Source organism: Phyllobates terribilis, unplaced genomic scaffold, assembly GCF_046119375.1.
Source record: "Phyllobates terribilis strain yellow unplaced genomic scaffold, ASM4611937v1 Scaffold_2__4_contigs__length_985480577, whole genome shotgun sequence".
Classification (NCBI taxonomy): domain Eukaryota; kingdom Metazoa; phylum Chordata; class Amphibia; order Anura; family Dendrobatidae; genus Phyllobates; species Phyllobates terribilis.
The window spans coordinates 520,330,861-520,358,430 of record NW_027362762.1 but is presented as its reverse complement, the minus strand read 5'-3'; the positions used below and the strand labels follow the sequence as shown (position 1 = coordinate 520,358,430).

General features: G+C 39.3%; 1 protein-coding gene across 7 annotated transcripts in view; it reads right to left on the bottom strand.

Annotated features, from left to right (window-relative positions):
• DLGAP3 (DLG associated protein 3) overlaps positions 1-27,570 on the bottom strand; it is a 726,679-nt gene that overhangs the window by 230,082 nt on the left and 469,027 nt on the right. For 4 of the 7 annotated variants that reach the window (XM_073666015.1, XM_073666010.1, XM_073666011.1 and 1 more), the window contains one exon: positions 24,587-24,691. The exons of the other annotated variants lie outside the window; for them this stretch is intronic. In XM_073666015.1, coding sequence (XP_073522116.1) covers positions 24,587-24,691 — 105 coding nt within the window. The remainder of the gene's footprint in view (positions 1-24,586; positions 24,692-27,570) is intronic. 7 annotated transcript variants of the gene reach the window in all.

Genomic DNA, 27,570 nt, shown 5'->3' with positions numbered 1-27,570 from the left:
TTCTCAATTAATGTGTATAGTCTATGGCAAACACTTCTCAATTTATGTGTATATTCTATGGAAACGCTTAACAATGTATGTGTATAGTCAATGGAAACACTTCTCAATTTATGTGTATAGTCTATGGAAACGCTTCCCAATGTAAGTGTATAGTCTATGGAAACATTTCTCAATTTATGTGTAAAGTCTATGAAAACGCTTCCCAATGTATGTGTATAGTCTGTGGAAACACTTCCCAATTTATCTGTATAGTATGGAAACGCTTCCCAATTTTTGTGTATAGTGTATGGAAACGCTTCTCAATTTATGTGTATAGTCTATGGAAAAGCTTCCCAATGTATGTGTATAGTCTATGGAAACACTTCCCAATTTTTGTGTATAGTCTATCGAAACACTTTGGAATTTTTGTGAATAGTCTATGGAAAAGCTACCCAGTTTTTGTGTATAGTCTATGGAAACACTATCCAACTTTTGTGTATAGTCTATGGATACACTTCCCAATTTATGTGTATAGTCTATGGAAACGCTTCCCAATTTATGTGTATAGTCTATGGCAAATACTTCTCAATTTATGTGTATAGTCCATGGAAACACTTCCCAACTTATGTGTATAGTCTATGGAAACGCTTCCCAATTCATGTATATAGTCTATGGAAAACACTTCTCAATTTATGTGTATAGTTTATGGAAAGACTTCCCAATTTATGTGTATAGTCTATGGAAACGCTTCCCAATTCATGTGTATAGTCTATGGCAAACACTTCTCAATTTATGTGTGCAGTCTATGGCAAACACTTCTCAGTTTATGTGTATAGTCTATGGAAACGCTTCCCAATTTATGAGCATAGTCTATGGCTAACGCTTCTCAATTGATGTGTATAGTCTATGGAAACGCTTCCATATTAATGTGCATAGTCTATGGCAAACGCTTCTCAATTGATGAGTATGGTCTATGGACACGCTTCAAAATTTTTGTGTATAGTCTATGGAAACACTTCCCAATTTTTGTGTATAGTCTATGGAAACACTTCCCAATTTATGTGTATAGTATGGAAATGCTTCCCAATATTTGTGTATAGTCTATGGAAATACTTCCAATTTATGAGTATAGTCTATGGAAAAGTTTCTCAATTGATGGGTATAGTCTATGGCAAACACTATTCAATTTATATGTATAGTCTATGGCAAACACTTCCAAATTTATGTGTATAGTCTATGGAAACGCTTCCCAATTTATGTGCATAGTTTATGGAAACGCTTCCCAATTTTTGTGTATAGTCTATGGAAACACTTCCCAATTTTTGTGATAGTCTATGTAAACGCTTCCTAATTTTTGTGCATAGTCTATGGAAACACTTCCCGATTTAGGTGTTTAGTCTATGGCAAACACTTCTCAATTTATATGTATAGTCTATGAAAACGCTTCCCAATTTATGTGTATAGTCTATGGCAAACACTTCTCAATTTATATGTATAGTCTATGGAAAAGCTTCACAATTTATGTGTATAGTCTATGGAAACGCTTCCCAATTTTTGTGTATAGTCTATGGAAACGCTTCCCAATTTATGTGTATAGTCTATGGCAAACACTTCTCAATTTATATGTATAGTCTATGGAAACGCTTCCCAATTTATGTGTATAGTCTATGGAAACGCTTCTCAATTTATGTGTATAGTCTATGGAAACGCTTCCCAATGTATGTGTATAGTCTATGGAAACACTTCTCAATTTTTGTGTATAGTCTATCGAAACACTTGGAATTTTTGTGAATAGTCTATGGAAAAGCTTCCCTGTTTTTGTGTATAGTCTATGGAAACACTATCCAACTTTTGTGTATAGTCTATGGATACACTTCCCAATTTATGTGTATAGTCTGTGGAAACGCTTCCCAATTTATGTGTATAGTCTATGGCAAATACTTCTCAATTTATGTGTATAGTCCATGGAAAGACTTCCCAACTTATGTGTATAGTCTATGGAAACGCTTCCCAATTCATGTATATAGTCTATGGCAAACACTTCTCAATTTATGTGTATAGTTAAAGGAAAGACTTCCCAATTTATGTGTATAGTCTATGGAAAAGCTTCCCAGTTTTTGTGTATAGTCTATGGAAACACTATCCAACTTTTGTGTATAGTCTATGGATACACTTCCCAATTTATGTGTATAATCTATGGAAACGCTTCCCAATTTATGTGTATAGTCTATGGAAATGCTTCCCAATTAATGTGCATAGTCTATGGCAAAAGCTTCTCAATTGATTAGTATGGTCTATGGAAACGCTTCAAAATTTATGTGTATAGTCTATGGAAACGCTTCCCAATGTATGTGTATAGTCTATGGAAACACTTCCCAATTTTTGTGTATAGTCTATGGAAACACTTCCCAATTTATGTGTATAGTATGGAAATGCTTCCCAATATTTGTGTATAGTCTATAGAAATACTTCCCAATTTATGTGTATAGTCTATGGAAACGCTTCTCAATTGATGGGTATAGTCTATGGCAAACACTATTCAATTTATATGTATAGTCTATGGCAAAAACTTCCAAATTTATGTGTATAATCTATGGAAATGCTTCCCAATTTATGTGTATAGTTTATGGAAACGCTTCCTAATTTTTGCGTATAGTCTATGGAAACACTTCCCAATTTATGTGTATAGTCTATGGAAACGCTTCCCAATTTTTGTGTATAGTCTATGGAAACACTTCCCAATTTAGGTGTATACTCTATGGCAAACAATTCTCAATTTATATGTAAAGTCTAAGGAAAGGCTTCCCAATTTATGTGTATAGTTTATGGAAACGCTTCTCAATTTATGTGTATAGTCTTTGGAAAAGCTTCCCAATGTATGTGTATAGTCTATGGAAACGCTTCTCAATTTATGTGTATAGTCTTTGGAAACGCTTCCCAATGCATGTGTATAGTCTATGGAAAAACTTCCCAATTTTTGTGTAAAGTCTATCAAAACACTTTCCAATTTTTGTGAATAGTCTATGGAAAAGCTTCCCAGTTTTTGTGTATAGTCTTTGAAAACACTTCCCAATTTTGTATATAGTCTATGAAAACGCTTCCCAATTTATGTGTATAGTTTATGGAAACGCTTCTCAATTTTTGTGTATAGTCTATGGAAACACTTCCCAATTTTTGTGTATAGTCTATGCAAACCCTTCCTAATTTTTGTGTATAGTCTATGGAAACACTTCCCAATTTATGTGTATAGTCTATGGAAACGCTTCCCAATTTTTGTGTATAGTCTATGGAAACGCTTCCCAATTTATGTGTATAGTCTATGGCAAATACTTCTCAATTTATATGTATAGTATATGGAAACGCTTGCCAATATATGTGTATAGTCCATGGCAAATACTTCTCAATTTATATGTATAGTCTATGGAAACATTTCCCAATTTATGTGTATAGTCTATGGAAACGCTTCCCAATTTATGAGTATAGTCTATGGAAATGCTCCCCAATTTATGTGCATAGTCTATGGCAAACGCTTCTCAACTGATGAGTATGGTGTATGGAAACGCTTCAAAATTTATGTGTATAGTGTAACATACCTGGCGGCGTCCTTGCATGGTGGTCCATCTCCCACTGTGCAAGAGCGCGCACTTGATCTCCAGTCCAGAATGTCTCTCTGGCTTCCCTCCATGCTGTCTGTTTGTGTCTGTTTCTGCTGCTTAAGGGCGGCGCCCGATCACTTCCTGCTTTTTGTACCTGCTGTGGGTCACACCCCTTGTGCGTCCTCAGCCTATTGCTGTCTGTCACCTGGTATATAGCTCAGCTGCTCCCATCTATTCCTGCCTGAGCATAGTGTTTCATTCAGTGTGTGCTTGCATTCTGAAGGTGCCAGGTCCCGTTCTGTGTTCTCTTGTCTGCCTATCCTGGAGGCTGTATTTCCAGGCCTGTCTGAACACGCTCCTAGCCTGTTCCTCCCGCCTTCTAGGGGCCGATTACCTAGACCCGCTCCTGTATCTTGTCTGTCCTGTCTGAACACGCTCCTTGCCTGTTCGTCCTGCCTCTCTGGGGGCCGTATTCCCAGACCCGCTCCTGTATTCCGCTGCAGTGTCGGTCTCCTCCGTACACTCAGTTCCAGTCTGAACTCTCTCCTATCCTTTACCTGTTTTGCCTCTATGTCCGTTCCCTTCCTTTTTCTGCAGAGTCTGAACTCGTACCTAACTCCTGCTTGTTGTCTCTGTACTCCCGTTTGTGAGTTTGTGGTCCACTCGCTACTTTTCTGCTAGTACCCTGTGGGTGTCTGGCTCTGCCTTTCCCTTCCTGTCTGTTCGGTGTGAACAGAGCCCTGTCCCCCCTACTCAGCCTACCCTGCTCTGACTCCTTTGCTCACCGCTCCGGCGGTTCTAGCCTGCTCTGACTCCTTTGCTCACCGCTCCGGCGGTTCTAGTCTGCTCTGACTCCTTTGCTTACCGCTCCGGCGGTTCTAGCCTGCTCTGACTCCTTGCTCACTGCTCCGCAGCCTTGCTCCGCTCTGACCATTTTGCTCACTGCTCCGGCAGCCTTGCTCCGCTCTGACCCTTTTGCTCACTGCTCCGGCAGTCCTGTCCTGCCCTGCTTCTGCCCGCTGCTCCGGCAGTCCTGTCCTGCCCTGCTTCTGCCCGCTGCTCCGGCAGTCCTGTCCTGCCCTGCTTCTGCCCGCTGCTCCGGCAGTCCTGTCCTGCCCTGCTTCTGCCCGCTGCTCCGGCAGTCCTGTCCTGCCCTGCTTGTGCTCGCTGCTCCTGCAGCCCCGTCCTGCTCTGTTCTTGCCCACCGCTTCGGGCGTTCCCTCTCTGCTGTGGTTGTCTACCGCATCTGCGGTTCTGTGACCCAGTCGGTACTGGGTCTTAACCTTTCTGTGCTCCAGCCCGTCCTTTCGGCCAGTACCTTCCTGCCTGCATACTCGCCTGTATCCACCCATCTGCATACCTGCCGTGTTTGCTTACATCCACCAGTCTGTGCCAGCCTAACCTGCCTTTTCCTGAGTCCCAGTGTGTACTGGGTCCTATCCCGCCTGTGTTCCTACCTGCTAGTGCCTCCCTGTCTGCACTCTAGCTGTGCTTGCCTGTACCCCTCTGCCTGTATTGTTCCTGAGTCCCAGTGTGTACTGGGTCCTATCCCGCCTGTGTTCCTACCTGCTAGTGCCTCCCTGTCTGCTCTCTAGCTGCGCTTGCCTTTACCCGCCTGCCTGCATTCCAGTCGTGCCTGCCTATACCCTCCAGTCTGTGCGCCAGCCTAACCAGCCTGTTCCAGTAATCCCTGTGTGGGTCAACCCCCGTGTCCGGAGTTTGACCTGGAGTAGCACCTGGTCCCTCTGCCCGGTTTCTCCCTGGTGCACTGGCGTCGTATGCCGTTGTGCTATCTTGGTCGGATCGGCCAGATACTTAGTCACGCCCCTCCAGGCACTCTCCGGTTCATGGTCCAGTGGAACCACAACACCCGCACACGCCAGTCAGTCCGGGCGTGTGCATAACATATAGTCTATGGAAACGCTTCCCAATGTATATGTATAGTCTATGGAAACACTTCCAAATTTTTGTGTACAGTCTATGGAAACACTTCTCAATTTATGTGTATAGTATGGAAACGCTTCCCAATTTTTGTGTATAGTATATGTAAACACTTCCCAATTTATGTGTATAGTCTATGGAAACGCTTCTCAATTGATGGGTATGGTCTATGGCAAACACTTCTCAAATTATATGTATAGTCTATGGAAACGCTTCCCAATTTATGTGTATAGTCTATGGCAAACACTTCACAATTAATGTGTATAGTCCATGGAAACGCTTGCAACTTTATGTGTATAGTTTATGGAAACGCTTCCCAATTTTTGTGTATAGTCTATGGAAATGCTTCCCAATTTTTGTGTATAGTCTATGGAAACATTTCCCAATTTATGTGTATAGTCTATGGCAAACACTTCTCAATTTATATGTATAGTCTAGGGAATCGCTTCCCAATTTATGTGTATAGTCTATGGAAACGCTTCTCGATTTATGTGTATAGTCTATGGAAACGCTTCCCAATTTTTGTGTATAGTCTATGGAAACACTTCCCAATTTATGTGTATAGTATGGAAAAGCTTCCCAATTTTCGTGTATAGTCTATGGAAACGCTTCTCAATTGATGGGTATAGTCTATGGCAAACACTTCTCAATTTATATGTATAGTCTATGGAAATGCTTCCCAATTTATGTGTATAGTCTATGGCAAACACTTCACAATTTATGTGTATAGTCTATGGAAACGCTTCCCAATTTATGTGTATAGTTTATGGAAACGCTTCCCAATTTTTGTGTATAGTCTATGGAAACGCTTCCCAATTTTTTTGTATAGTCTATGGAAACACTTCCCAATTTATGTGTATAGTCTATGGCAAACACTTCTCAATTTGTATGTATAGTCTATGGAAACACTTCTCAATTTATATGTATAGTCTATGGAAACGCTTCCCAATTTATATGTATAGTCTATGGAAACACTTCCCAATTTTTGTGTAAAGTCTATCAAAAAACTTTGCAATTTTTGTGAATAGTCTATGGAAAAGCTTCCCAGTTTTTGTGTATAGTCTTTGGAAACACTTCCCAATTTTGTGTATAGTCTATGGAAACGCTTCCCAATTTTTGTGTATAGTTTATGGATACACTTCCCAATTTCTGTGTATAGTCTATGGAAACGCTTCTTAATTGATGCGTATAGTCTATGGAAACTCTTCCCAATTCATGAGTATAGTCTATGGCAAATACTTCTCAATTTATGTGTATAGTTTATGAAAACACTTCTCAATTTTTGTGTATAGTCTATGGAAATGCTTCCCAATTTATGTGTATAGTCTATGGAAACGCTTCTCAATTTATGTGTATAGTCTTTGGAAACTCTTCCCAATGTATGTGTATAGTCTATGGAAACACTTCCCAATTTTTGTGTATAGTCTATCAAAACACTTTGCAATTTTTGTGAATAGTCTATGGAAACGCTTCCCAATTTTTGTGTATAGTCTATGGATACACTTCCCAATTTATGTGTATAGTCTATGGAAAAGCTTCTTAATTGATGCGTATAGTCTATGGAAACGCTTCCCAATTTATGAGTATAGTCTATGGCAAACACTTCTCAATTTATGTGCATAGTCTATGGAAACGCTTCCCAATTTAGATGTATAGTCCATGGGAAATACTTCTCAATTTAAATGTATAGTCTATGGAAACGTTTCCCAATATTTGTGTATAGTCTATGAAAATGCTTCCCAATTTATGTGCATAGTCTATGGCAAACGCTTCTCTATTGATGTGTATAGTCTATGGAAACGGTTCAAAATTTATGTGTATAGTCTATGGAAACGCTTCCCAATTTTGTGTATAGTCTATGGAAACACTTCTCAATTAATGTGTATAGTGTATCGAAACACTTTGCAATTTTTGTGTATAGTCTATGGAAACGCTTCCCAATTTATGTGTATAGTCTCTGGTAAACACTTTTCGATTTATATGTATAGTCTATGGAAACGCTTCCCAATTTATGTGTATAGTCTATGGCAAACACTTCTCAATTTATGTGTATAGTCTATGGCAAACACTTCTCAATTTATGTGTATAGTCTAAGGAAACCCTTCCCAATTTATGTGTATAGTCCATGGCAAATACTTCTCAATTTATGTGTATAGTTTATGGAAAGACTTCCCAATTCATGTGTAAAGTCTAAGACAAACACTTCTCAATTTATGTGTATAGTCTATAGAAACGCTTCCCAATTTTTGTGTATGGTCTATGGAAACGCTTCCCAATTTATGTATATAGTCTATGGAAACGCTTCTCAATTTATGTGTATAGTCTTTGGAAATGCTTCCCAATGTATGTGTATAGTCTATGGAAACACTTCCCAAATTTTGCGTATAGTCTATCAAAACACTTTGCAATTTTTGTGAATAGGCAATGGAAAAGCTTCCCAGTTTTGTGTATAGTCGAAGGAAACACATCCGAATTTTGTGTATAGTCTATGGATACACTTCCCAATTTATGTGTATAGTCTATGGAAACGCTTCTTAATTGATGCGTATAGTCTATGGAAATGCCTCCCAATTTATGAGTATAGTCTATGGCAAATACTTCTCAATTTATGTGTATAGTTTATGGAAAGACTTCCCAATTTATGTGTATAGTCTATGGAAACGCTTCCCAATTTATTTGTATAGTCTATGGCAAACACTTCTCAATTTATGCGTATAGTCTATGGTAAACACTTCTCAATTCATGTGTATAGTCTATGGAAACGCTTCCCAATTTATGTGTATAGTCTATGGCAAATACTTCTCAATTTATATCAATAGTCTATGGAAACGTTTCCCAATTTTTGTGTATAGTCTATGGAAACGATTCCCAATTTATGTGCACAGTCTATGGCAAACGCTTCTCTATTGATGGGTATAGTCTATGGAAACGCTTACCAATTTATGTGTATAGTCTATGGCAAACACTTCTCAATTTATGTGTATAGTCTATGGCAAACACTTTTCGATTTATGTGTATAGTCCATGGAAACACTTCCCAACTTATGTGTATAGTCTATGGAAACGCTTCCCAATTCATGTATATAGTCTATGGAAAACACTTCTCAATTTATGTGTATAGTTTATGGAAAGACTTCCCAATTTATGTGTATAGTCTATGGAAACGCTTCCTAATTCATGTGTATAGTCTATGGCAAACACTTCTCAATTTATGTGTGCAGTCTATGGCAAACACTTCTCAATTTATGTGTATAGTCTATGGAAACGCTTCCCAATTTATGTGCATAGTCTATGGCTAACGCTTCTCAATTGATGTGTATAGTCTATGGAAACGCTTCCCAATTCATGTATATAGTCTATGGCAAACACTTCTCAATTTATGTGTATAGTTTAGGGAAAGACTTCCCAATTTAAGTGTATAGTCTATGGAAAAGCTTCCCAGTTTTTGTGTATAGTCTATGGAAACACTATCCAACTTTTGTGTATAGTCTATGGATACACTTCCCAATTTATGTGTATAATCTATGGAAACGCTTCCCAATTTATGTGTATAGTCTACGGAAACGCTTCCCAATGTAAGTGTATAGTCTATGGAAACATTTCTCAATTTATGTGTAAAGTCTATGAAAACGCTTCCCAATGTATGTGTATAGTCTGTGGAAACACTTCCCAATTTATCTGTATAGTATGGAAACGCTTCCCAATTTTTGTGTATAGTCTATGGAAACGCTTCTCAATTTATGTGTATAGTCTAAGGAAAAGCTTCCCAATGTATGTGTACAGTCTATGGAAACACTTCCCAATTTTTGTGTATAGTCTATCGAAACACATTGGAATTTTTGTGAATAGTCTATGGAAAAGCTTCCCAGTTTTTGTGTATAGTCTATGGAAACACTATCCAACTTTTGTGTACAGTCTATGGATACACTTCCCAATTTATGTGTATAGTCTATGGAAACGCTTCCCAATTTATGTGTATAGTCTATGGCAAATACTTCTCAATTTATGTGTATAGTCCATGGAAAGACTTCCCAACTTATGTGTATAGTCTATGGAAACGCTTCCTAATTCATGTGTATAGTCTATGGCAAACACTTCTCAATTTATGTGTGCAGTCTATGGCAAACACTTCTCAATTTATGTGTATAGTCTATGGAAACGCTTCCCAATTTATGTGCATAGTCTATGGCTAACGCTTCTCAATTGATGTGTATAGTCTATGGAAACGCTTCCCAATTCATGTATATAGTCTATGGCAAACACTTCTCAATTTATGTGTATAGTTTAGGGAAAGACTTCCCAATTTAAGTGTATAGTCTATGGAAAAGCTTCCCAGTTTTTGTGTATAGTCTATGGAAACACTATCCAACTTTTTTGTATAGTCTATGGATACACTTCCCAATTTATGTGTATAATCTATGGAAACGCTTCCCAATTTATGTGTATAGTCTATGGAAATGCTTCCAATTAATGTGCATAGTCTATGGCAAAAGCTTCTCAATTGATTAGTATGGTCTATGGAAACGCTTCAAAATTGATGTGTATAGTCTATGGAAACGCTTCCCAATGTATGTGTATAGTCTATGGAAACACTTCCCAATTTTTGTGTATATTCTGTGGAAACACTTCCCAATTTATGTGTATAGTATGGAAATGCTTCCCAATATTTGTGTATAGTCTATAGAAATACTTCCCAACTTATGTGTATAGTCTATGGAAACGCTTCTCAATTGATGGGTATAGTCTATGGCAAACACTATTCAATTTATATGTATATTCTATGGCAAAAACTTCCAAATTTATGTGTATAATCTATGGAAACACTTCCCAATTTATGTGTATAGTTTATGGAAACGCTTCCTAATTTTTGTGTATAGTCTATGGAAACACTTCCCAATTTATGTGTATAGTCTATGGAAACGCTTCCCAATTTTTGTGTATAGTCTATGGAAACACTTCCCAATTTAGGTGTATACTCTATGGCAAACAATTCTCAATTTATATGTAAAGTCTAAGGAAACGCTTCCCAATTTATGTGTATAGTTTATGGAAACGCTTCTCAATTTATGTGTATAGTCTTTGGAAAAGCTTCCCAATGTATGCGTATAGTCTATGGAAACGCTTCTCAATTTATGTGTATAGTCTTTGGAAACGCTTCCCAATGCATGTGTATAGTCTATGGAAAAACTTCCCAATTTTTGTGTAAAGTCTATCAAAACACTTTCCAATTTTTGTGAATAGTCTATGGAAAAGCTTCCCAGTTTTTGTGTATAGTCTTTGAAAACACTTACCAATTTTGTATATAGTCTATGGAAACGCTTCCCAATTTATGTGTATAGTTTATGCAAACGCTTCCTAATTTTTGTGTATAGTCTATGGAAACACTTCCCAATTTATGTGTATAGTCTATGGAAACGCTTCCCAATTTTTGTGTATAGTCTATGGAAACGCTTCCCAATTTATGTGTATAGTCTTTGGCAAATACTTCTCAATTTATATGTATAGTCTATGGAAACGCTTGCCAATATATGTGTATAGTCCATGGCAAATACTTCTCAATCTATATGTATAGTCTATGGAACTATTTCCCAATTTATGTGTATAATCTATGGAAACGCTTCCCAATTTATGAGTATAGTCTATGGAAATGCTTCCTAATTTATGTGCATAGTCTATGGCAAACGCTTCTCAACTGATGAGTATGGTGTATGGAAATGCTTCAAAATTTATGTGTATAGTCTATGGAAACACTTTCAAATTTTTCTGTATAGTCTATGGAAACACTTCTCAATTTATGTGTATAGTATGGAAACGCTTCCCAATTTTTGTGTATAGTCTATGGAAACACTTCCCAATTTATGTGTATAGTCTATAGAAACGCTTCTCAATTGATGGGTATGGTCTATTGCAAACACTTCTCAATTTATATGTATAGTCTATGGAAACGCTTCCCAATTTATGTGTATAGTCTATGGCAAACGCTTCACAATTAATGTGTATAGTCCATGGAAACGCTTCCCAATTTATGTGTATAGTTTATGGAAACGCTTCTCAATTTTTGTGTATAGTCTATGGAAATGCTTCCCAATTTTTGTGTATAGTCTATGGAAACATTTCCCAATTTATGTGTATAGTTTATGGAAACGCTTCACAATTTTTGTGTATAGTCAATGGAAACACTTCCCAATTTATGTGTATAGTCTATGGCAAACACTTCTCAATTTATATGTATAGTCTATGGAATCGCTTCCCAATTTATGTGTATAGTCTATGGAAACGCTTCTCAATTTATGTGTATAGTCTATGGAAACGCTTCCCAATGTATGTGTATAGTCTATGGAAACACTTCCCAATTTTTGTGTATGGTCTATGGAAACGCTTCCCAATTTATGTGTATAGTCTTTGGAAACGCTTCTCAATTTATGTGTATAATCTTTGGAAACGCTTCCCAATGTATGTGTATATTCTATGGAAGCGCTTCTCAATTGATGGGTATAGTCTATGGCAAACACTTCTCAATTTATATGTATAGTCTATGGAAATGCTTCCCAATTTATGTGTATAGTCTATGGCAAACACTTCACAATCTATGTGTATAGTCTATGGAAACGCTTCCCAATTTTTGTGTATAGTCTATGGAAACTCTTCCCAATTTTTGTGTATAGTCTATGGAAACACTTCCCAATTGATGTGTATAGTATATGGCAAACACTTCTCAATTTACATGTATAGTCTATGGAAACGCTTCCCAATTTATGTGTATAGTCTATGGAAACGCTTCTCAATTTATGTGTATAATCTTTGGAAACGCTTCCCAATGTATGTGTATAGTCTATGGAAACACTTCGCATTTTTTGTGAATAGTCTATGGAAAAGCTTCCCAGTTTTTGTGTATAGTCTTTGGAAACACTTCCCAATTTTGTGTATAGTCTATGGAAACGCTTCCCAATTTTTGTGTATAGTCTATGGATACACTTCCCAATTTATGTGTATAGTCTATGGAAACGCTTCTTAATTGATGCGTATAGTCTATGGAAACTCTTCCCAATTCATGAGTATAGTCTATGGCAAATACTTCTCAATTTATGTGTATAGTTTATGAAAAGACTTCACAATTTATGTGTATAGTTTATGGAAACGCTTCTCAATTTTTGTGTATAGTCTATGGAAACGCTTCCTAATTTTTGTGTATAGTCTATGGAAACGCTTCCCAATTTTTGTGTATAGTCTATGGAAACGCTTCCCAATTTATGTGTATAGTCTATGGCAAATACTTCTCAATTTATATGTATAGTCTATGAAAACGCTTGCCAATATATGTGTATAGTCCATGGCAAATACTTCTCAATTTATATGTATAGTCTATGGAACTATTTCCCAATTTATGTGTATAGTCTATGGAAACGCTTCCCAATTTATGAGTATAGTCTATGGAAATGCTTCCCAATTTATGAGTATAGTCTATGGCAAATACTTCTCAATTTATGTGTATAGTTTATGAAAAGACTTCCCAAATTATGTGTATAGTCTATGGCAAACACTTCTCAATTTATGTGTATAGTCTATGGCAAACACTTCTCAATTGATGTGTATACTCTATAGAAACGCTTCCCAATTTATGTGTATAGTCTATGGCAAATACTTCTCAATTTATATGTATAGTCTGTAGAAACGCTTGCCAATATATGTGTACAGTCCATGGCAAATACTTCTCAATTTATGTGTATAGCATATGGAAAGCCTTCCCAATTTATGTGTATAGTCTATGGAAACGCTTCCCAATTTTTGTGTATAGTCTATGGAAATGCTTCCCAATTTATGTGTATAGTCTATGGAAACGCTTCTCAATTTATGTGTATAGTCTTTGGAAACTCTTCCCAATGTATGTGTATAGTCTATGGAAACACTTCCCAATTTTTGTGTATAGTCTATCAAAACACTTTGCAATTTTTGTGAATAGTCTATGGAAACGCTTCCCTATTTTTGTGTATAGTCTATGGATACACTTCTCAATTTATGTGTATAGTCTATGGAAAAGCTTCTTAATTGATGCGTATAGTCTATGGAAACGCTTCCCAATTTATGAGTATAGTTTATGGCAAACACTTCTCAATTTATGTGCATAGTCTATGGAAACGCTTCCCAATTTATGTGCATAGTCTATGGCAAACGCTTCTCTATTGATGTGCATAGTCTATGGAAACGGTTCAAAATTTATGTGTATAGTCTATGGAAACGCTTCCCAATTTTTTTGTATAGTCTATGGAAACACTTCTCAATTTATGTGTATAGTGTATCGAAACACTTTGCAATTTTTGTGTATAGACTATGGAAACGCTTCCCAATTTATGTGTATAGTCTATGGCAAACACTTTTCGATTTATATGTATAGTCTATGGAAACGCTTCCCAATTTATGTGTATAGTCTATGGCAAACACTTCTCAATTTATGTGTATAGTCTATGGCAAACACTTTTCGATTTATATGTATAGTCTATGGAAACGCTTTCCAAATTATGTGTATAGTCCACGGCAAACACTTCTCAATTTATGTGTATAGTCTATGGCAAACACTTCTCAATTTATGTGTATAGTCTATGGCAAACACTTCTCAATTTATGTGTATATTCTATGGAAACGCTTAACAATGTATGTGTATAGTCAATGGAAACACTTCTCAATTTATGTGTATAGTCTATGGAAACGCTTCCCAATGTTAGTGTATAGTGTATGGAAGCACTTCTCAATTTATGTGTAAAGTCTATGAAAACGCTTCCCTATGTATGTGTATAGTCTATGGAAACACTTCCCAATTTATGTGTATAGTTTATGGAAACGCTTCCCAATTTATGTGTATAGTCTATGGCAAACACTTTTCAATTTATATGTATAGTCTATGGAAACACTTCCCAATTTATGTGTATAGTCTATGGAAACGCTTCTCAATTGATGTGTATAGTTTATGGAAACGCTTCCCAATTTATGTGTATAGTCTATGGCAAACACTTCTCAATTTATGTGTATAGTCTATGGAAACACTTCCCAATTTATGTGTATAGTCTATGGAAATGCTTCCCAATTTATGTGTATAGTCTATGGCAAATACTTCTCAATTTATATGTATAGTCTATGGAAACGCTTGCCAATATATGTGTATAGTCTATGGCAAATACTTCTTAATTTATATGTATAGTCTATGGAAACGCTTCCCAATATATGTGTATAGTCTATGGCAAATACATCTTAATTCATATGTATAGACTATGGAAGCGTTTCTCAATTTATGTGTATAGTCTATGGAAATGCTTCCCAATTTATGTGTATAGACTATGGAAATGCTTCCCAATTTATGTGCATAGTTTATGGCAAACGCTTCTCATTTGATGTGTATAGTCTATGGAAACGCTTCCCAATTTATGTGTATAGTCTATGGAAAAGCTTCCCAATTTATGTGTATAGTCTATGGAAAAGCTTCCCAATGTATGTGTATATTCTGTGGAAACACTTCCCAATTTTTGTTTATAGTCTATGGAAACGCTTCTCAATTTATGTGTATAGTCTATGGCAAACACGTCTCAATTTATGTGTATAGTCTATGGAAACGCTTCCCAATGTATTTGTATAGTCTATGGAAACGCTTCCCAATGTATGTGTATAGTCTATGGAAACGCTTCCCAATGTATGTGTATAGTCTATGGAAACACTTCCCAATTTTTGTGTATAGTCTATGGAAACGCTTCCCAATTTTCGTGTATAGTCTATGGAAACACTTCCCAATTTATGTGTATAGTCTATGGAAATGCTACCCAATATTTGTGTATAGTCTATGGAAACACTTCCCAATTTATGTGTATAGTCTATGGAAACTCTTCTCAATTGATGCATATCGTCTATGGCAAACACTTCTCAATTTATCTGTATAGTCTATGGAAATGCTTCCCAATTTTTGTGTATAGTCTAGGGAAACACTTCCCAATTTATGTGTATAGTCTATGGAAATGCTTCCTAATTTTTTTGTATAGTCTATCGAAACACTTTGCAATTTTTGTGTATAGTCTATGGAAACGCTTCTCAATTTATGTGTATAGTCTATGTCAACACTTTTCAATTTATGTGTATAGTCTATGGAAACACTTCCCAATTTATGTGTATAGTTTATGGAAAAGCTTCCCAATTCATGTGTATAGTCTATGGCAAACACTTCTCAATTTATATGTATAGTCTATGGCAAATATTTCTCAACAGGAACATAACTCAGAACATAAGTTTAACCACTGTTCAGAGTCCATGCCGATTTATTTCAGTTACCTCAATTTATATTAAAATGTATCTAAAATATTTTAAAATGTGGAGAAAGTAGTCAGTTACATTTACTGTGTAGCCCCAACCTTATGGTTGCACCAATCATTATGCAATGTGTCGCCCAACATCAAAGTTCTGAAAAGTGCGAGAAAGAAAACATTTGTGCAGCTTATCTGTGACTTGCGGTTGCACGACTAGTTTAGAGCTGTGATTTTGCTTTCAATGCAACAAAATCAGAGAAATGAGCTGGAACACATGTTGGTGTAAGTGCAATGTGTAGGTGGACATTCACGCTGTCCCGCTTTGCTCTGTCTATTGACACCTGCTGGCACACAGAGAGGCTTAATACTAGAGATAGGACTGTCCTGATGGGTACACCTTGTTGCAGTGGGACAACTTTTTAGATCAAACTAGTTTCAACTAAGTTCCCCATGTTATTTGCATGTACCATTACTAGTTATTTACTTACTACAGGGTGTGTGCACATTGTTTTTATTCTAGGTTATGTTTATAAATGCAACAGCCGAGTCGCAGACAAGTGGCACGTGACTCGCACTGAGGACAATGGCAAGTGTGTCGTGCAATTTGTAACCAGAGACAGAAAATCCAACACATTTAGAAACATTTGCAACTCTGTGACACAGTCGCAGTATGTCAAAGATCGCAATGTGACACCATTGAAAAAGAGCCCCCAACCTGTAGCTCGCGGTCCCATGATGTGTAGCTCCCAGCCATCTGCCAGCTTGGTGCATTAGCACCCGGTCTAGCAAACAACTATGAGGAGCAGGTCTTTAGATGTTGAATTTTGTGAGTAGCCCCACACAGAAGAGCAGAACTGATTGTGCATATTCTGAACTTGGGGGTTTGGAGATAATTTAAGTATGGTAAGCTGGAGACTGGATGATGCTTTCAGAGGAGATGCTTGAAGCTGGATGCAACAGTGTGGTGGAAGTGACTGATGAGAAAATACTGAATACTGTGGGAACCTCTGGATCTTGGAATACTGCCTCGGTGTAATTTCTGTTGTAAAGCTTTGGCTGTCATTATACCAGTAATGGGGGCTTTGTGTGTCGCTCCTGTGAGTGTGGCGGGAGCTCTTAGACCTCTTTCAAAGATGAATGTGGCTCTCAAAGGTTGGGGACCAGTGCCATAGGAAATCATTACATCCAATGTTGCAATGTGTTGCTGCAATTTCAGTCGTCATATAGCCTTAGCCTAAAGAGCACTGCTCACTGTATGATGTATGATCCCTTTTGTAAAAATTAAGTCCTCAGTTAGGCCTTTCCAACAACTGGGGATCTCGTCATTCATGAGGTTTGCCTTATTGGTCTAACACTGGACTATGTGACCTGATTTTCATAATCATCTATGGTCTAGTGCTTTGATGTTGCCTTTGCAACTTCTTATATTATTTTAATTTTATTAAAAAATATTGTATATTGTAAGTTTATCTGTGCAGTGATTGACTCCTCGCTTTCTTGCAAGATATATTATGCTGTAAACCTTCTGTAACCATAACAGCAATGATTGATACCATAATATGTGAGATTTGCCATTTCAGCCTAATGATTATAAATTTAGACAATATGAAATTTAGCCTTAAGCTTGGAGGAAGTTAATAACAGCTACTGGATGTATGAAAAGGTGAGTTAATGATACATGCTACACACAAACACAATATAGTAGATGTGGAGGAGAAAGCATAGAAGACCTTTACTGAACCTTTATTGTAAAATTCCTATCATTATTGAAAGTTGAAGCTCATCGTTGGATTTCTTTTTTATTATTCTTATTTGCTGCTTTGCAAGAAGCCAATATGTAGCACAATGAAATTCTCACCGTCTGCGTGCCTTGGGCCACTTCAAGCTCATTTGGAAAGTTAATATAATAAATGTGGCTAACAGACGTTCTATATTGGATTTCTTTTTATATTATAACTAGTGTTGAGCCACCCCCGTAGTGTTCGGGTTCGGTTCGGTTCGTCGAACACCGGGATGTTCGAGGAACTGTTCGTCGAACTGTTCGTCGAACACCTTAGAACACCGTCGAACACCGTTAAAACCAATGGCAGGCAAACAAAAACACATAGAAACACATAGAAAACACCTGCAAAGGTGTCCAAAAGCTGACAAACTGCTCAGAAGACACTCTCTTTAAAAAAGCCGGCCGGCAAATTCAGCAGCGGCATACACCGGTACCCGACAATTTAGACAAGAAGGAATAGAGCATCACACATAGATTAGATAGATAGAAACATGTCAGTCACACATATAAGAAGCACAGTGACAGTGTTGGTTACTGCACTTGTCATTTAGTGTAAAGGATTTATTAAAAAAAATATTAGTGTTTTCATGCACCGTCTCTTTAAAAAAGCCGGCCGGCAATTCAGCATCTGTACCCGACAATTTAGAACAGAAAGAATAGAGCTTCACACATAGATTAGATAGATAGAAACATGTCAGTCACATATATAATAAGTACAGTGACAGTGCTGCTTACTGTACTTGTCATTTAGTGTAAAGGATTTATTTAAAAAAATAATAGTGTTTTCATGCACTGTCTCTTTAAAAAAGCCGGCCGGCAATTCAGCAGCGGTACCCGACAATTTAGAACAGAAAGATAGAGCATCACACATAGATTAGATAGATAGAAACATGTCAGTCACATATATATGAAGTACAGTGATAGTGTTGGTTACTGTACTTGTCATTTAGTATTAAAATAAAGGATTTATTATTAAAAAAATTGGCGTGGGGTTCCCCTTAATTTTAGGCTCTAGCGGAGGTTAAGCAGACGGCTGGGGCAGATGTTTGAAGCCTGGGAAGGGGGTAATACCCACGGAGCTTCCCAGGCTACTAATATCAGCCCCCAGCTGAATACATAGCCTTTACTAGCTATTAAAATGGGGGACCCCCCCAAAAAAATGACGTGGGGTCCCCCCTAATTTAATAGCTAGCAAAGGCTAGGCAGACAGCTGGGGGCTGATATTAATAGCCCAGGAAGGGAGCCATGAATATTGGCCCCCTCCCAGGCTAGAAACACCAGCCGTCAGCCGCCCCAGAAATGGCGCATTCATAGGATGCGCCAATTCTGGCACTTAGCCTCGCTCTTCCACGCTGCCCTGGTGCGGTGGCAGGGGGTAATAGGGTTGGGGTTGATGTCAGCTTATAATGCCAGCTGACATCAAGCCCAGGTTAGTAATGGAGAGGCGTCTATAAGACACCCCCATTACTAACCCCATAGTCAAAGTTAAAAAAAACACAAACACCCAGAATAAAGTCCTTTAATTGAAATAAAGACACAATCCTTTATTGTTCTAAATTAAACCATACTTACCATCACGCCCATTCCAGCTGAAGCCAACGATCTCCTGCAATAAAAGAAAAATAATAAAGCAACCTCATCCTTACCTTTCCATGGTTCCCACGACAGCTTCAGCTCTGCTACATCGAGATGACAGGCTGGACCGCAGCAGAACGCTGCCATCCAGCCTGTCATCCCGCAGACACTGAGAAGCGCAGGCTTGCTTGCGCTGCTCAGCGTCTCTCTGTGACGACATCCAGATGAGCCGAGTTCATGTCCAATGAACTCGGCTCACCTCATGCACGTCACTGACAGCGTGGGAAAATTCTCACGCTGAAGCGCTGATTGCAGGAGAATTTTCCCACGCTGTCAGTGACGTGCAGGAGGTGAGCTGAGTTCATTGGACATGAGCTCACCTCATGCACATCACTGACAGCGTGGGAGAATTCTCCTGCACTCAGCACTTCAGCGTGAGAATTTTCCCACGCTGTCAGTGACGTGCATGAGGTGAGCCGAGTTCATTGGACATGACCTCGGCTCATCTGGATGCCGTCACAGCGAGACAGTGAGGAGCGCAAGCATGCCTGCGCTTCTCAGTGTCTGCGGGATGACAGACTGGATGGCAGCGTTCTGCTGCGGTCCAGCCAGTCATCTCGATGTAGCAGAGCTGAAGCTGTCGTGGGAACCATGGAAAGGTAAGGATGAGGTTGGTTTATTATTTTTCTTTTATTGCAGGAGATCGTTGGCTTCAGCTGGAATGGGTGTGATGGTAAGTATGGTTTAATTTAGAACAATAAAGAATTGTGTCTTTATTTCAATTAAAGGACTTTTTTCTGGGTGTTGTGTTTTTTTTAAATACTTTACTAGAAATTCATGGCGGTCATGTCTAATACTGGCGTGACCCCATCAATTTTGGGCTTGGGGCCAGCTGATAATACCAAGCTGGCCCTAACCCCTTTATTACCCAGTGAGCCACCGCACCAGGGCCCTGGATGAGTTGGGTACAGCGCCAGAAGATGGCGCTTCTATGAACGCGCCATTTTCCGGGGTGGCTGCGGACTGCAATTTGTAGCGGGGGGGGGGGCCCAGAAAGCTTGGGCCTCCCTGCGCTGCAGATTCCAGCCCCCAGCTGCCTAGTTGTACCTGGCTGGACACAAAAATAGGGCGAAGCCCCACGTACTTTTTTTTTAATTATTTCATGAAATTCATGAAATAATTAAGAAAGAAAGGCCTTCCCTATATTGTTGTGTCCGGCCAGGTACAAATAGGCAGCTGGTGGTTGGGGGCAGCCCGTTCCTGCCTGCTGTACCTGGCTGGACACAAATATAGTGCGAAGCCCCACTTCAATTTTTTTTAATTATTTCATGAAATTCATGAAATAATTAAGAAAAAAAGGGCTTCCCTATATTGTTGTGTCCGGCCAGGTACAAATAGGCAGCTGGTGGATGGGGGCAGCCCGTTCCTGCCTGCTGTACCTGGCTGGACACAAATATAGTGCGAAGCCCCACTTCAATTTTTTTTAATTATTTCATGAAATTCATGAAATAATTAAGAAAAAAAGGGCTTCCCTATATTGTTGTGTCCGGCCAGGTACAAATAGGCAGCTGGTGGATGGGGGCAGCCCGTTCCTGCCTGCTGTACCTGGCTGGACACAAATATAGTGCGAAGCCCCACTTCAATTTTTTTAAATTATTTCAGGAAATTCATGAAATAATTTAAAAAAAATTGACGTGGGGCTTCGCACTATATTTGTGTCCAGCCAGGTACAGCAGGCAGGAACGGGCTGCCCCCAACCACCAGCTGCCTATTTGTACCTGGCCGGACACAACAATATAGGGAAGCCCTTTTTTTCTTAATTATTTCATGAAATAATTTAAAGAAAATTGACGTGGGGCTTCGCCCTGTTTTTGTGTCCAGCCAGGTACAACTAGGCAGCTGGGGGCTGGAATCCGCAGCGCAGGGAGGCCCAAGCTTTCTGGGCCACCCCCGCTGCAAATTGCAGTCCGCAGCCACCCCGGAAAATGGTGCGTTCATAGAAGCGCCATCTTCTGGCGCTGTACCCAACTCATCCAGGGCCCTGATGCGGTGGCTCACTGGGTAATAAAGGGGTTAGGGCCAGCTTGGCATTATCAGCTGGCCCTAAGCCCGAAATTCATGGGGTCACGCCAATATTAGACATGACCACCATGAATTTCTAGTAAAGTATTTAAAAAAAACACAACACCCAGAAAAAAGTCCTTTAATTGAAATAAACACACAATTCTTTATTGTTCTAAATTAAACCATACTTACCATCACGCCCATTCCAGCTGAAGCCAACGATCTCCTGAAATAAAAGAAAAATAATAAAGCAACATCATCCTTACCTTTCCATGGTTCCCATGACAGCTTCAGCTCTGCTACATCGAGATGACAGGCTGGACCGCTGCAGAACGCTGCCATCCAGCCTGTCATCCCGCAGACACTGAGAAGCGCAGGCTTGCTTGCGCTCCACAGTGTCTCTCTGTGAGGGCATCCAGATGAGCCGAGTTAATGTCCAATGAACTTGGCTCACCTCATGCACGTCACTGACAGCGTGGGAAAATTCTCCTGCACTCAGCGCTTCAGCGTGGGAGAATTCTCACACTGAAGCGCTGAGTGCAGGAGAATTCTCCCACGCTGTCAGTGACGTGCAGGAGGTGAGCTGAGTTCATTGGACATGAGCTCACCTTATGCACGTCACTGACAGCGTGGGAAAATTCTCCTGCATTCAGCGCTTCAGCGGGAGAATTCTCACACTGAAGCGCTGAGTGCAGGAGAATTCTCCCACGCTGTCAGTGACGTGCAGGAGGTGAGCTGAGTTCATTGGACATGAGCTCACCTTATGCACGTCACTGACAGCGTGGGAGAATTCTCCTGCACTCACCGCTTCAGCTTGAGAATTTTCCCACGCTGTCAGTGACGTGCATGAGGTGAGCCGAGTTCATTGGACATGAACTCGGCTCATCTGGATGTCGTCACAGAGAGACGCTGAGCAGCGCAAGCAAGCCTGCGCTTCTCAGTGTCTGCGGGATGAGAGGCTGGATGGCAGCGTTCTGCTGCGGTCCAGCCTGTCATCTCGATGTAGCAGAGCTGAAGCTGTCGTGGGAACCATGGAAAGGTAAGGATGAGGTTGCTTTATTATTTTTCTTTTATTGCAGGAGATCGTTGGCTTCAGCTGGAATGGGCGTGACGGTAAGTATGGTTTAATTTAGAACAATAAAGGATTGTGTCTTTATTTCAATTAAAGGACTTTATTCTGGGTGTTTGTGCTTTTTTTAACTTTGACTATGGGGTTAGTAATGGGGGTGTCTTATAGACGCCTTTCCATTACTAACCTGGGCTTGATGTCAGCTGGCATTATAAGCTGACATCAACCCCAACCCTATTACCCCCTGCCACCGCACCAGGGCAGCGTGGAAGAGCGAGGCTAAGTGCCAGAATTGGCGCATCCTATGAATGCGCCATTTCTGGGGCGGCTGACGGCTGGTGTTTCTAGCCTGGGAGGGGGCCAATATTCATGGCTCCCTTCCTGGGCTATTAATATCAGCCCCCAGCTGTCTGCCTAGCCTTTGCTAGCTATTAAATTAGGGGGGACCCCACGTCATTTTTTTTGGGGGGTCCCCCATTTTAATAGCTAGTAAAGGCTATGTATTCAGCTGGGGGCTGATATTAGTAGCCTGGGAAGCTCCGTGGGTATTACCCCCTTCCCAGGCTTCAAACATCTGCCCCAGCCGTCTGCTTAACCTCCGCTAGAGCCTAAAATTAAGGGGAACCCCACGCCAATTTTTTTAATAATAAATCCTTTATTTTAATACTAAATGACAAGTACAGTAACCAACACTGTCACAGTACTTCATATATATGTGACTGACATGTTTCTATCTATCTAATCTATGTGTGAAGCTCTATTCTGTCTGTTATAAATTGTCGGGTACCGCTGCTGAATTGCCGGCCGGCTTTTTTAAAGAGACGGTGCATGAAAACACTATTATTTTTTTAAATAAATCCTTTACACTAAATGACAAGTACAGTAATCAACACTGTCACTGTACTTCATATATATGTCACTGACATGTTTCTATCTATCTAATCTATGTGTGATTCTCTATTCTTTCTGTTCTAAATTGTCGGGTACAGATGCTGAATTGCCGGCCGGCTTTTTAAAAGAGACGGTGCATGAAAACACTATTATTTTTTTTGATAAATCCTTTACGCTAAATGACAAGTACAGTAAGCAGCACTTTCACTGTACTTCGTATATGTGTGGCTGACATGTTTATATCTATCTAATCTATGTGTGAAGCTCTATTCTTTCGGTTCTAAATTGTCGGGTACAGGTGTATGCCGCTGCTGAATTGCCGGCTTTTCATGTTTCACTGTTGGCACTGTTCCCATCGATTTGGGCAATCACTGTAATGCCACAACCACCATGGCTGTGGCATTACAGTGAGTGGCAGACAATCCCTGCATGAATGGTGCTCTAAATAGTGCCAGACATGCAGGACACGCTTTTGGTGCACGAACAGTTATCGAACATAACCTCGAACAGCCGATTTTTTTGCAAATCGTTCGGGTTCGTCGAACAACTCGAACACCGCCCAAAACAGCTCGAATTTGAGATTGGCGAACAGTTCTAGTCGAACACCGCTCATCTCTAATTATAACTAGTACATATTAAGAAAATCTAAGGCTAAGGTGCAACATATGCTTCCTATTTACTGTGTGCCTTGCTAGGGGTTGATGTCCATGGCAAACATAGAAGTAATCTAGGACGGAGAGGGCAAATCCACAGGATGCTCGTTCTCATATCTGCATGAGGTTTTTCCTCAGAGGGTGAATAAAGTTCTGTAAAACCTTACTCACAAACATTATACTGTTCTTTATTGTGTTTTTTGGTATAGAATCGACCTCCAAATACATGTGTACATGGTTTTTAGAGATCAATATGTAAACATTTTTTTCTGCTTTCACATAAGGTGTGCTTTCATAGCCTATACTTCCTTTCCACAGTCCCATTATATCCAGAAATGACCATTGTTATGACGAAACAAAGCAACATATAGGGTTAAGATCAAGTGAGAAGCAATGTAAGACATCATGATGGTTGTATTATGTCCCCATAACAGCAGTTGTCAAAAACTACCCTGAGTGCTTGAACAACGAACAATCAATCAGTTTATAGCCTAAAAAGCTACAAAACACTTACCGTACATTACAATTCATAAAGTCCTAATTTAGTCTTAATTTTCTAATGATATTTCAGTTTATTTTAGGACTACATTTTCATAGTAGCAAATGAATAAGGAAATATATTCCAATTGTGCTGCCTTGCGGCTGCTTCGTTGTGCTGGCACCTGGTCTTAATATGAAGCATAAAACAGTAAATCAAGAACATCAAATGGGGCGGGTTACATATGATTCTTTCCAAATGGATTCTGCACTTACTAGGTATTGTTCTTGTGATTTATGATTCCTCTGTATCCTAAACCTTGGCGAGCCTGGGCCCTGAGTATTTCCCGGGTAAAATAAGCCTTCATGTCTGTTGTGATACTGCAATAAAATGGACTAATTTTACAAGTGCCCATGCTCTCCATATCGTTGCATACAATTATATGACCTGGGATCAGAATAAGGTTTGAATGATGTTGTTAGCCTGTAATTTTCCCAACAGTTTTTAGATTATGCTGTATTTTCAGGACATGAAAAGGATTTTTTGGTTCTTACAAAAACAGTTTATATTTATTGCATCTCAGAGAAATGTAAATCCTCATAGGATTCCCTCTTATCACCCTAATAACGTAAAAAATACTCAAAAAACAAGCGTGAAAACAGTTGTAGGCTTCATTCATATGGCCACAATGTGGCTCATTTTAGCATCTGTACTGTTGTTCCTAGTTCTAGCCTGACTGGGAATCTACCAACCCAACCTAACAGCATCATAGAACCCAATAATACTGTTAGTATGGTTCAAGAAACCCGCATTCAGGCCAGGACTTGTGGCCATGGCCCCAAAGATAAAATACGCCTGCCCTACAGCCATCTGAACGAGGCTTATTCTGTTTTCTCAACCTTGATTTTAGAACATTTATAAAAGTCAGTGGAGACATATAAAAAGCTGGTAGTGCCTGATTCTAATGTAACAGCTATTGTACAACATTGAGACTAAACCTCTATTTTATTGATTATAAGCATTTTACAGTAGACCAGGGGTAGCTGAATAATCTATAGAAAGAATAACTGGGGATATGTGGTAGATTGCAGTGACCAGCAGTCACTCCCTATTAAATGGGTTGTCCACCTCTGGGTACATTTTCTTTTTACTTAAAAAAGCTCTCCCACAAAACGTTTTATTTCCTAAACCTGTTTAAATGTACAGGTAGTGTAGTGTAAGTGCGGTAATAAACTCACAACGGTGTCCAGAGCTGCTCCAGTCCTCTTCTGGGTCATGTGACTTCTGCTCCAACCTGCCAGCTCACAATGGGGTCTATGTGTGAGACGAAAGTCACTTATACAATGTACGTCTATGTAGCTTCGTTATGATGCTCCATAGATTACATTGTAAAAGCAACTTCTGGGTAACACATAGACCCCAATGTAATACGGCAAGTTGGAATAGAATTCAAGTGACCCAGAAGAGGACTGGAGCAGCTCTGGAAACTGTTAAAGACGGTAATCTAGGAGTCTATTTAACCCCTCCATGACTGGGACATTTTCCATTTTTGCATTTTTGTTTTTTGCTCCCCTTCTTCCCAGAGCCATAACTTTTTATTTTTGGCCATATGAGGGCTTATTTTTTGCAGGACAAGTTGTACTTTTGAACGACACCATTGGTATCGTGTACTGGAAAACAGGAAAAAATTCCAAGTGCGCTGAAATTGCAAAAAAGTGCAATTCCACAATTGTTTTTTTTTTTTTTACTATGTTCACTAATTGCTAAAACTGACCTGCCATTATGATTCTCCGGGTCATTATGAGTTTCTAGACACCAAACATGTATATGTTATTTTTTATTTAAGTAGTGAAAAAAAAATCCAAAGTTTGTTAAAAAAAAATGGCGCCATTTTCCGAGATCCATAGCTTTTCCATATTTCGGGATCTGGGGCCGGGTGAGGGCTTATTTTTTGTGAGCCAAGCTGACGTTTTTATTTATAATATTTTGGGGTAGATCCGATGTTTAAATCACCTATCATATTTTATTGCAATGTAGCGGCGACCAAAAAAACGTAATTCTGACGTTTACCGATTGGACTAATTATTTTTGTATGTTAATATACCGGGCGATTCTGAACACGACGATACCAAATTTGTGTATATGTGATTTTTTATTATTGTTTTACTTTGAATGGGACAAAAGGGGGGTGATTTAAACTTTTATATTTTTTATCTTTTTAATATTTTTAAAAACCTTTTTTTTTACTTTTTGCTTGCTTCAATAGTCTCCATGGGAAACTTGAAGCTACAATTTTCTGATTGCCTCCGCTACACACAGGCGATCATCAGATCACCTGTGTGTAGCAGAATTGCTCACTTGCTATGAGCACCTACCGCTGGGCGGCGCTCATAGCAATCTGGCAATGACAACCGCAGGGATCTCCTGCAAACCCCGGGTTGTCATGCCAACCCATTGGCGACCTGTGATCATGTGATGGGGTCGCCGATGGGCGGGGCAAATGAGACGCATCCAGTTTGTGCGAGTTAAATGCCGCTGTCAGACATTGACAGCAGCATTTAACTAGTTAACCACCGCGGCTGTTAGTGGCAAATGTCAGCTGTACAGATCAGCTGTAATGTCCCCGGAAAGGTGCGGGTTCAGCACCGGAGCCTGCACTTAAGGGAGGCACCCGACGTGTGTGGTAATAGGGGTTAAAACACTTACACTACACTACATGCACATTTACACGGGTCTAGGTAATAATAAGCTTTGTGGGGGAGCTTCTTTAAATGCATGTAATTGGGGCTTGAAGCGGGTGAAAAATACAGAAGTGGTGATGTGTTTCTATTATACTTTTCCTCCTATTGTTTCACTCCTGATTTTGGCTTACAAATATTGATGGAAAATACTAAGCAAATACAGAATGTGTAAATGTGGCCTAAAAGTCCTTTTTGAAATTGGATTTCAGAAAAATTTTCGGAACATTTGCCTTGTATACATTTTGTGTTGCACTTTATAACACTGGTTAAAAAAAGTTGTTTCAATAGCTTTGACAAAGGAGGACGCCAGAGTGCCTGTCTATTTCTAACCATGTTTGTCAAATTATCTCCATGAAGTTGGAATTTTAATTGTCTATAAAAAAGGATTCTACTTTTAAACTGGAGCAGGAATCAACAATGGTGTTGAGCGAGTATGTTCTATTAACCCTTTCGCCGAGTATGCTCGGGCCGAGCTCCGAGTATTTACAGCTGCTCGGTGATATGGTTGAATCGCTCCC